General features: G+C 47.3%; 1 protein-coding gene across 2 annotated transcripts; it reads left to right on the forward strand.

Moving 5' to 3' along the window:
- The first annotated feature begins 354 nt into the window (after window positions 1-354).
- On the forward strand, window positions 355-3,541 carry TLNRD1 (talin rod domain containing 1). Of its 2 annotated transcripts, none has more exons than XM_066635993.1 (2): window positions 355-879; window positions 1,236-3,541. In XM_066635993.1, exon 2 carries the CDS (start codon window positions 1,660-1,662, stop codon window positions 2,716-2,718), a length of 1,059 nt encoding a protein of 352 aa, XP_066492090.1. In that variant the 5' UTR covers window positions 355-879; window positions 1,236-1,659; the 3' UTR covers window positions 2,719-3,541. The 2 variants fall into 2 exon arrangements, with proteins under 2 accessions (XP_066492090.1, XP_066492091.1); XM_066635994.1 differs by having other exon boundaries at window positions 1,239-3,541.
- The last annotated feature ends 8,447 nt before the right edge of the window (window positions 3,542-11,988 follow it).

Below are 11,988 nucleotides of genomic sequence, written 5' to 3' on the forward strand. Positions count from 1 at the left end.
ACTTTCACAGCCACAGTTGAGGATCCAGGCTGTGATCCTTGCCACACTTACTTAGAAGTAGGTCCCACTGTCAATGGGGCTTACTCCCGAGTAGGCACGCCTAGGATCGGGCTGCCGGTGAGCTGGAGAGGGGGGGATCCTCCAACACGAGGGTGTAAATGGCATAGGTTCTGTTGCCAAGGGACAACTGCGGAGGGTGGTGGTGGTGGTTGTGGGGCTGCTGCTGCTGCTTCCTCCTCCTCCTCCTCCTCTTTTCTTTGGGAGGAGCCTTTCAGGCAGCAGCGGGCCGTGGGGAGGGCAGGATTTAAAACGAAGGGCGGCGACACAGCGCACAAAAGACTGCCATAGGCTCAAAGGGAGGTTGCAGCGGGGAGGAAGGGGAAAAAGGCAGCAGGGCCCGGGCACCCGCCCCTCCCAGCCATGCAGCAGCCCCGGCCAGGCAGCTGGTAGAGCCCCTGGGCCGCCTAAGGCTTGATCAGCATCCCCATCCCCGGGGGGGGGGGCAGCGGGAAGGAGGCGGCGCGCCAGGAGGGGAGCGAAGTTGGTGATTCAGCCGGGAGAGGAGGAGGGAAGCGGCGGCAGCCGCGATCCACCCGCAGGAATATGGCAGCGGGAGCGGAGAGAGGCCGGCCGGTCCTTGGCAGCCGCCCCCGGAGCCGCCCGCTGGGGCGCCCGCAGCGCCCCTCGCCCGCGGGGAGAGTCTGAAGTTGCTGCGCGCACAGGAGCGCATCGGATGCGCCCGGCTGGCGATGAGTCGCGGGGACTGAGCGGCCGGCGGGGCTGCTGCGTGATCGGGGCCGGAGCGAGCGGATCCCCCCGCGAGGATCGGGGCCAGGGAAGCGGGGCCCCGCCGCGCCCACAGCCGCGCGTCCCGGAGAGGTGAGCCGCGCGTAGAGCTCTTCCCGGGCAGCCCGCGCGCCGCGCTGCGCCGCTTCCCTCCCTCCCTCCCTCCCGTGCGCGGCCAGTTTCCCGGCCAAGGCTCTGCCGGCCACACCCTCCGCTGTTCTTCCTGATAGCGGCGGGGAGGGAAGGAGGGAGGGATGCCTGCCTGCCTGCCCGTGGCTGGGCTCGCCTCTTTCCGGGCAGCGGGGACAGCTTGGATTGGAAGGGCCAGGAGGATCGTCCCTGCCTGAGTTGCCCCTCCTGCCTCCCCCTGCTCAGGAACGGAGACCCTCCTGGCTTCTTCCTCCTCTTCCCACCAGAAACTTACGATTCCACCTGATTTTGTTTTGCAGCAGCACCGAAACCCACCTGGAGTCCCAGGCCCGCCCACCCACTCTGCCAGCCGTGAAATAAGAGGCGCCACCACCATCAAGGCCATGCTGCTCAGGAACTGGGGACGGGTGCCCCCACCGGCGACAGCCACCCCCCTACCCACCCGTCAGGAGCTCTGACTCTGGACTGAAGCTCGGACAGGGTGCCAAACTGGAGCCGCACCAGGAGGCCGCAGTGCAGGATTGAGATTTAGCCCTCGCACCCCCTCCCTTTCCGGCACCCAAAGACTTTATTTTTATTCGCAGACTTTTGATGGAATGATGGTGCGGAAAAGGCAGAGAGATCCTGCCGGGCTCAGCGGGGACTCCTCGGGAGGTGGTGGCAACGGGGCTGGCGGCGGCAGCAGTGGGGTCCAAAGAGGCATGCGAGTGCCCCCCAGGCGCGATGGCTAGCGGCGGTTCTGGCAAGTCCACCAGCGAGGTGTCCATCCCCAGCGGCAGTGCGTTGCAGCGGAAGAAGCTCATCTCGGTCTGCGACCTGTGCAAGATCAAGATGCAGCTGGTGGCGGATTTGCTCCTGCTGTCCAGCGAGAGCCGGCCTGTCAATACTGAGAGCCTGTCTGTTTTTGGGGAGTCCTTTGAGAAGTGCAGGGACACCATCATTGCCAGAACGAAAGGCCTGTCCATCTTGACTCATGATGTCCAAAGCCAGCTGAACATGGGACGCTTCACTGAGGTGGGGGACATCTTGATGGAGATGGGAGACCTGGTGGTCTCCTTGACAGAGTGCTCTGCCCACGCGGCATACCTGGCTGCGGTGGAGACCCCAGGGGCTCAGCCGGCCACACCTGGCTTGGTGGACCGCTACAAGGTCACCCGGTGTAAGCACGAGGTGGAACACGGGTGTGGAATCCTGAAGACTACCCCTTTGGGTGACATGAGCCCTCAGCTCCTGCTGGAGGTTTCCCAGAACATGTCCAAGAATTTGAAATTCCTGACTGATGCCTGCATCCTGGCCAGTGAGAAATCCAAGGATAAGTTTGCCAAGGAGCAGTTCAAACTTAGCGTCAAGTGCATGAGCACCAGCGCCTCAGCCCTCTTGGCCTGCGTCAAGGAAGTCAAGACTTCTCCCAGCGAGCTGACGCGCAACCGGTGCGTTTTGTTCAGCGGACCCTTGGTGCAGTCCGTCTGTGCTCTGGTGGGCTTTGCCACTGAGCCTCAGTTTTTGGGCAAAGCTGCCACGATCAATCCGGAGGGCAAAGCTGTGCAAACTGCTATTTTGGGAGGTGCTATGAGTGTCGTCTCGGCTTGTGTGCTCCTTACCCAATGCCTCAGGGATATAGCCCAACACTCCGAAAGTAGCTCCAAGATGACTGAATACAGGGAAAGGTTGAGGAATTCTGCGTGCGCCGTCTCAGATGGTTGCAACCTGTTATCTCAGGCACTAAGAGAAAGGTCTTCGCCCCGGACTCTACCGCCAGTGAACTCGAATTCTGTGAATTAATCTTTTTGATTTAGATACCACAGTCACCCCTAATGGAAAAGATCTCCCTTTCCTGACCTTTGTTTTGTGTATACCAAAGAATTCATGTAGTTGAGCCCAATTTCATTTTGATTTCTTTTTTAGATGTGGTGAAGCTTCACCCTTCAAACCACATAGAAATAATTAAGATTGAATGGCTGATCTTTTGGGGGGAGTGGGATTTAACAAAGCAAAACATCCGTTTATCTACCGACGTATCTTCAATATTTAATCAAGGTCTACAAACAAGCAAGTGGTTACAACAACAATTTAAGGTTTTCTAAGTTAGGGAAGTGGGGGGAACACTTTTAAAAGGAAAAAGCTTTAATCGTGCTGGGTGCGGTTTTAAAAGTTTTTTTTGGGGGGGGGTTTCTTTTTGTGTGTGTATGTTTTGTCTTCCAGAATTTCCCTTTGAAATTTCACTGTTCGGTTGCGTGCAGGAAGAAAACAAGAAAAGTTACCTCAGTTTTCATACCGTCTGAAAGAAACAAAACTTTTAACAATGGATGTAGCTACCTTTTTTTAAAAAAAAAAATTGTTCGTTTGTCGTTTTGTATGATTACTTTTGAATCAAGTGTTTAGGGTTTTAGGAGTGCATTTGCCTTGTTGTGTGGAGAAGGCGTGGGGCTCGGATGTGATTTCCAAATTGAGGGAGAAGCTACTGTGAGTGTGTTAAATGGAGAACAGAAATTACACTATAACAAGAAAGTGATTTGGGTTTTTAATTTTTTTAGTGTCTTTTTTTTTTTAATCTTGCATGTACTGGAGTATTTATTTCATCTATTAAAACATTATGTTTCTCAGATGCCTTTCTGTGACTCGCTTAATACTTCAGTAACAACACAGTCAGTTTGTATGGGACTGTGTGTCTCATACCCCGGGGAATGGGTGGTCCAGATCAAACTATAGTTTAGGCTGAGCAGCATTCTGGTGTCTTGGATTATTTAGGTTTTTTTTTTTCCCCCAAAAGCACTTTGCTTTGTCTGGTCTCCTCTCTTTGGCTCCCTCCCCCAGACAGCATCTTCAGCATAGGTTTGTTTCATGTTTAGCTGAATCATAGAAACATGAGGTTTTCACAGAGTGTCCCTAAATGAGTAGGATTTAATTTTGAATGGTTAAGACAGGACTTTGGTTATCTTAAATTGCTGTCCTGCTTTCCTTGTGCAATGGAGCTCAAAGCCACTAAAAGCACAGAGACAGAAAATAATCACAACAAAAGCCTTGATCAAATATTGTCATCATAGAATCAGCAGGGTTTTTTTCTTCTTTCTAGACTGAAGGGGGCAGATAGAGTGGATGCCCTTTTCCCTCTCACACAATACCAGAACCAGGGCACATCCACTAAAATTGAGTATCGGAGGAGTTAGAACAGACAAAAGAAAATATTTCTTTACCCAGCGTGTCATTAGTCTGTGGAACTCCTTGCCACAGGATGTGGTGATGGTGTCTGGCCTAGAGGGGATGGATTTCTGGAGGAAAAGTCCATCATGGGTTACAAGTCGTGATGGGTTTGTACAACTTCCTGATTTTAGAAGTAGACTACTTCAGAATGTCAGCTGCAAGGGAGGGCACCAGGATGCAGGTCTCTTGTCTTGTGTGCTCCCTGAGGCATCTGGTGGGCCACAGTGAGATACAGGAAGCTGGACTAAATGGGCCTTTGGCCTGATCCAGCAAGGCTGTTCTTAGGTTCTTACCAGTCACAACAGGTGATTGCTTCAGCCTCCTGCAAACCAGCATCAGGTGTTGGAAGGCATAAAACAATGGGCCCAAATGGGCTTTTCTAGAGAAGGCATTCCTAAGCATTGGTGCCACAACTGAAAAAGGCCCTGTTCCTTCTGCCTGCTGCCAAACCTGAAACAGTAACCTTTCAGGAGCGCAGTGCTTTTTGCGCACACTAGTGCGTAAGTGAATGTCGTGTGGTGTGTAGGGGACAAACTTTAGACTGGGACAAGCTAGGTTCTGATCTCCATTCAGCCATGAATTTGTTGGATGACCTTAAGCCACTCACTGTCAAGCCACCAACCAGGGCCATTGTGAAGATAAAATAAGGAACGATCCGAAGTTACCACCTTGAGCTCCATGGAAGAAGGGTTGGGGCAGGGAAGGACTGCAGCTTGGTGGTAACACACCTGCTTTGCATGCAGTGGGTCCCAGGTTAAGACTGTCGCATCTCCTGTTAGGTCTGGGGAAGCTTTGTGTACAATATAGGTCAATTGTCTGACTGAGCAAAAGGTAGCTTTTTATTATCTTTTTATAGTGTTGACATCAGAGTGTATACCGTGGAATACTATCCAATCTTGGGCTTGTTTTTATTTAGTGTGACATTTGGTTAGGGTTGCTTAACAGCACTTTCCGGAGATCCCTTTTTAAAACCTGCATTTTGATATACAGTACATGTATTGGGTTCATCTAGACCAGGGACAGGCAGAAAGTAGATCAGGATGTACTGGTAGATCTCTGGTTGAATAGCAATAGATTGGCAAGTGTTTCTGACTCCCAGTAATGTGTACTACTAAGAAAAAATATGTAAGTTTTTGACATAGCTGATCTTGCTTAATCACATATCTCTCAACGTCCTTGTGCCTCACCTGTAAAATAGGGGAGTATTAATTGACTGCCTTTGATTTAATTTTTGTGTATCTGTGCTATTTTTGGAGTTTTCTGTTCAATTCCTTGGTCTGTGGTAATTCAGTGATAGACTTCTGCAGGTATATGCAGGTTATCCCAGTGTTTGACTCTAGGGGTTCAGTTTGCCCATTACAATCAGTAATCATTCTCCCTGAATTGTGCAAATATATATATTGGATATATTGGAGAACATTCTTAGGGAACTCCTAGATCTGGGCAGCCCCCCACCTGAATGCACACTTTACTTAATGCACAGTTTACAACATCTCATGGAGATCTTATATGGTGCCAAAATGCCTGATCGCAAAGCGTTTTCCAGAGACAGAAATGTTGAAAACCATTGATTTTGAGGAACTAGGAATGTGTGGGTTACGGGTAATGTGTGGGTGTGTTTCAATTGCTGCCTTTCTTGTAGTTCTGTCCAATCACATTTTCACTTCTAAACTGTTGATGAGATCTGCATATTGGTGGGTGGCGATTGTAGTTGAAAATTAACCATCTTTGCACTTTCTCATCTTGGAGACTGATCTGATGAAGTCTAATGGTGAACCCAGTTAGTTATGCCTGTATAAACAAGGGATGGGAAACAACAGAGTGTATTCTGCTCCTAGCCAAAAGAAGCAGTGTCTCACTTGTAGGGGTTTATCCATACAGCAATGGATGGAGTAATTTATGAGAGCGGCTGAGATTTTGGGATTCATGATAAATTCATTCATACATTTCTATTAAAAAAAAAAATCAAGATTGACTTCAGTAGTTCAAGCTTCCGAGCAATGATTTTGGGGGCCCTTATCCCACCCCAAAAGAAACCTGCAAGAGGTAGAGCTTTGTAGACCAAAACATGCTACCAAGTGACCTCTGACTTTCTTGAGTGTCCTACATGAATCAAAAATAAAGGTACTGTTGCCAGACTTGGGACCTTGGCAGATATTTAACCTCAGCCTCTGAATCTGGCCATGATCATCTGTCCCTTAAAGATGTGCTGCTTTTTTCAGGCAGAAGCTCCCCAGACCCCCTAAATTCCATCTCGTATTGAAGGGACCAGGGGTTAGCTAAGGAGCTACTTTGCATGCAGAAGGTCTTGGGTTCGGTCACTGCATTCACCAAGTCTTGGCTAGTACAGGCACTGTAAGGCAGCCTCATTTGTTGTCTGTGTTCTTTGGAACAAATTTGAACAAAATGTTCTGTCCAAGCCCCACTTCTTCACAACTTTCCTCCCCACTTTTTGTAAACCTGCACCATATTTTGAACTTGTAAGGGTCATTGTAGAAATTCTAGCATTGTATGTTTGTACTTAAGTGAAAGACCAGGGATGGCAGGTCTTTTCTTTGGAAACTCTGGATTTCCGAGCCAGCGCAAAGTATTGTGCTGCTTCAATGAAGATTTATTTTCTTGTCTCCACCTCTATTTTGTTGTATGCGAAGAGCCCATGAGGGGTGCAGGGAGTAAATTGTACCCAGGCCCGGGGTTAAAAAGGAGGCCCAGATGCCAAAAGAAGGCCCCCCACAAAATGTCCTGGGATCTCAGGAAATGTTTGCATACATTATATGAAGACTAGCGTTCACATTTTGAATAAGCCTACATAATTTTAGGTATTGTAATTCATATAAATTATGATTCAGTGATCGTAGGAAATTATGACCAAATAGAAAAGGGAAGGGACCCAAAAGAAACCTTGATAAAATTCCTTTCAGAGGCCCTGTGTATGCAGTGGGGGGAGGGGGAAGACTCATTCAAAATGTTAATATTCTGCCATTCTACCAAATATTGGCCTCCAAGATGACTTGTAAGGAAGTTAAAAACAATGACTTTTCTTCTGTTTTTCTGTATTCCATAACTGAGTGAAGATTGTGTGTGTGTGTGTGTGTGCATGTGTGTGTGTGCATGTGCGTATGTGCATGTGTGTGCATGCGCGCGCGCAATTCCTGTCCCCTGCTTCAAGACAGGTGAGTAGATACAGTGAACCCTCAATTTCACAGACCAACAAGGAGTAGGTGTGTTGATTAACACTGAAAGGTCACTAAAGCCAACTACATTTATGAACAGCCGTGTGCATGTTTTTAATGAAGTTTTAAAGACATGCAACAGATTTTTAATGAAGCAGAAAACATGGTCCTTTCCAAAGTCTGTTAAATTGAGGTGCATTAAATTGAGGGTCTCTGTTCTTCACTTGTCTGTGAATGTTGCCCAAGAAGTTAGTGCAGGGATGGAGGCATTCTTGAGCCCTTGTGTTTCTGCTCCCCAAGGCAGCCACCTGCACTACCTATTGATTGCACCAATTCTAAAGCCCTACCTTACAGTCTTGAGAGAAAGATGCTACACAAGTGGAATGGAATGATAAGGAATTTCATTAAGATACATTCCCCACAGCATCATCCAATTCTCATTTCTCATAATTTGTTATAACCTCAGTTGGCCCAACCTGCTTCCAGAAATAGATTTAAAATGCCAAAAAAAATCTGAAGGCCAATATAAGTGACCAGCACCTTATGTGCAATTGATATGCTTGGTGCCCCCCCCCCCCAAAAAAAACAGAAAAACAACTGTTTAAATAATGCAGTCAATTCTGCCTGCCAATTGACTTACTCTGTTTATACCCCAGAGCGAGCCTGAAATGGAAGAACGAAGCTGCTGTTCCCTCAGTTGTGGAGCTCCTCAGCTCCTTAGGGGAGCTGGGCTCCCCTCACAACTATAGGGGGAGCGTTCCCAGGTATCAACGGTTTCACTTATCCATGAGGGTTCCGAACAAAACCCCCGTGGATACCGGAGCACGCCTGTAGCCTGTTTTTGTAATGGGTAAAGATGTTCTTAAACATTTTTATTTTTTCACAGATTTCGTTTATTCCCAAGGAAAAAGTACAGAAAGTAATATTATTGCATTCTTATTCCAAGGGTACATTTTTACAAATTATAATTGCTAATTATAATAGCTTTAAAAGTGTACTAGGTACGTGGTATAAGCAGAAGCAGCCACAGTCATGATGCAATTCTTTTTTGTGTAACAGGTCCATGTCAGCTCACCTGGAGAAAATTCATACTCTCCACAGGTAACTGGGCATGTTGCTATTTACAAACCTGAACTGGGCAGTATTGTTTTGTGGTTGCAGTCCCAGGTACTTTTTAAACAGTAATGAAAATATACATTGTTCTTTTCTTTCATATATTGGTGTGTATGTGAAGTCTTGAATGTGATCACAGAACAAACATGAGTTGTAGATCCCTCCCCCAGAAATATGTAGCTTATTCTCATGGTATGGAGTGAAACCAGTAAAGAAATATTTGCAAAAGAAGTAGTAATAACTGTATCCTTTGAAAGATAAATGATATCTTAGACCACTTTTCCAAAACATAATTGAAAGCATCTTAGTGCTTTTGTTTTATAGGTTTTAACAACTGCTGCTGCAATCCTATAACAATTTCCTGGGAGTAAGCACACTTGAAAATAATAGGACCTACTTCTGAGTAGACATGCATAGGATTTCGCTGTGCGTGACTAGCAAACACTCAGATGATTAAGCCTTTTCCTACCACTTTGGCTCTACATGGACAAATGCTGTACCTGTTGCATTTCTACCTTAGGTAGCAGGTTAAAGACTCAGAGCTTTTCCTAAAGTAGGATTGCACCTCTCTTTTGAAAGGATGTTAAAGGTCACCTATTTATTTCCTTTCAAAAGACTCATTATATGTCAAGGAAATAAGATTTGAGCTAGGATTTGTTACTCACCTTACCTAAAACCAAGCCTCTTCAGTATGTCATAGACCAGTGTTTCTCAAACTGTGGGTCGGGACCCACTAGGTGGGTTGTGAGCCAATTTCAGGTGGGTCCCCGTTCATTTCAATATTTTATTTTTAATATATTAGACTTGATGCTACCATGGGATGTGACTGCATTTGGGGAGATCTGTACTTTTAACAGGCTGCTATGAATATGCTTTTAACGTGATAGTTAATGGGGCTTACTCCTGGGTAAGTGTGGGTAGGATTGCAGCCTAGGATTGTTAAAAATTTTCCTGCTTGATGATGTCACTTCCGGTCATGGCATCACTTCTGGTGGGTCCTGACAAGATTCTCATTCTAAAAAGTGGGTCCCAGTGCTAAATGTGTGAGAACCACTGTCATTGACTACAGCCTTTCTAGATCCAGACCCACTAACCTCCAGATAGCTATGTGGGGCCTGCTCTTTTTTAAAAAATTAACCAATATATCCAATTTTCGCCTACCTTTTTCTTGCTCTATCTTCCCCCCTCCTCTTAACAAATGCAAAAATAGTGATGGGGCTAAATGTGATCCTGTGTAGATTTGGGGCCCGATCCTATGGGTCATCTGTAGACATGAAAATGGAATCTGTCAATATTTGTCACAGTTTTATTCCCTCTTTCTTCCAAGTGAGCTGCACTCAGGAATGCTCTTACTGATTTTGCGGGACGGAGGAGACAAGCTTGAAGGCAGGGCCTGGTAAACAACATATGATGTTCTTTCTGCACATCATAGTAACTGTGGCAACAACGGTGATGCACGCTGGTTACTTAAAGCAAAGGGATGTGTGCTTTTGGCATGCATACTTGGTACACAAGCCCATTTAACTGTTCATTCATAACAGGCACTCAAAACGTGGAACTAGCAAGTTGTCTAGTCTTCAAGATGACCTGTAGCTTTATTGCCCTGTGAAGCTGCCTCCTTCCGAGTCAGCCCCTTGGTCCATCCAGCTCTAAATTATCTGACTGGCAGAGGTTCTCATGGGTTTTGGACAGGAGTCGTTTTCCCCAGCCCTATCTAAAGATGCCAGGGTTTGAACCTGCAACCTTTTGCCTGCAAGATAGCACTCTCTCACTGAGCAGTGGCCCCTTGCACCATGACATGTGGCTTGAAACACAATGCAAAGGCACCCCTTGGTGCATAAACAACGCATGATGATCTCATGTTATCCGCACTGTGAAGTGCCAGGCTTCAAGGTAACTTTTTCTGCTCTCTCTCTCATAAGAATATTTGGTTACCATGATCAGTGCTGGGAGGACATAACGGGGGCAGGGAGTGGGCGGCAACAGGGACAGGGAGTGGATAGATAGGGTCCTGGGAGGGGGGGTAGGATTGATGGTGGGTTCCCAGACGCTTGCTTGCTTGCTTGCTTGATTGATTGATGGGGTTGTGGCATGAAAAAGGGTGAAGACCACTGCTCTAGATGTTAAGGATGGGGTGGGGAAAAATGACATAGGGCTGCTATTCTGGATGGCAGCCCTATATCCTTTGTAAGTTTTCTCACTGTGCACTTCTGTGCTTTTTGGACTCCAGGTTTGGCAGGAGTGCTTAGCGATTAAACACGGGCAAAGGGAATGTTAAGTCTGAAATCCCTAATAATATTGGCTACATATGCGGCATGATGTACTGTGAAATGATTTTTGCCATGCCATATGCTATGGAGACTATATTTAGGCATGGAGTCAGGTCCGGGGCTGGAGCTGCTGCCTTGAATTTCCTAGCTTCTTGTCAGGGTGCCAGCTCTTTGGAACGTGCTTAACTTTCTGCAATTTCCTTTTTATGTTAAACATGGCTTGTAGGATCTACTCTTTTTCTTTATTGCTAGCAGTTCTGCTGGCTGCCTGCTGAAACTTTTTGGGACTTGTTAGGTGATCTTTGCGAATCGCTCCTCCCCTCAAATATCTAGGTTAGCATTTGGAACTTGCTGCTTAATTCTGAAAGCCTAACAGCCCCATCCAATGTGGAGTCTGAGTAAGGTGAAGCCCAATGAATAGAATTGGTGGACTTTGGTGTTTGGGTTGCTGCATACAGTAGCAGTCTTAGCAATAATCAGAGCTGGAAGGAGAGTGAGCTGAGCTGAGCTGTGAAGTTTGGTTATAGTAACTGGCAACCCAACCCTAAGGTCTGGGACCACCACAAGGAAGAGTGGTCCCTAAATGGCCGCCACTGTATACTGCAGGGCTGGACTAGCCCCTGGAGCCTCCTTGAGGTAAGGGAACAAATATTCCCTTACCCCATGTCAAGCTCTGCTACTGCCAATGGGTTGTCTCTGATCTGTGCCTGCTATTTAGTGGGCGCAGAATCTTGGAGTCCTACGTTGGGCAGAGCAGCTTGAGAGTGGGCACTGGATTCAGTGGCAGACTCTGCTGCCATCCCTGTCTCTCTCCTGATCCTGATCCTCCTTCTGGCCCTCCCTCCACCCAGTTCTGAGCCCTCCCCGCCTTCCCCTGCCCTTCTGCATCCCCAAAAGTCTCCCCGCTGCCCAGCACTGATTGGTGCTGGCCTCTCCTCTTGTGTAGCACTGCTTGCAAAGTGCATTACAGCACTTGCATGATGGCAGTTGCCAGGGCAGTGCACGGGCCACCAGTGCTACCCTGGTTTAGGACTGAGCCCTAATTTTTTTAAGCTTTGGTTTAAGGCACTTAAACCTAAGGCATTAAGATGGTAAAGCTTTGCTTGGGCTTACCAGACTGCAGGTGAGAGACTCCTTCAGTGCTCTTTTGTACCCATGCTTGTGCATGGAAAAACAGCATGTCTGGGAAGAGAGAGGCCCCTTCCTCTTATATGCTAGGATTCTGTGTGAAAGAAATTGAGTCATGTGAACTCTTACCTGCTATTGGAAATGGTGCAGTTCAGATGCAGGCCCAA

The sequence above is a fragment of the Tiliqua scincoides genome, chromosome 8, assembly GCF_035046505.1.
Source record: "Tiliqua scincoides isolate rTilSci1 chromosome 8, rTilSci1.hap2, whole genome shotgun sequence".
Lineage (NCBI taxonomy): Eukaryota > Metazoa > Chordata > Lepidosauria > Squamata > Scincidae > Tiliqua > Tiliqua scincoides.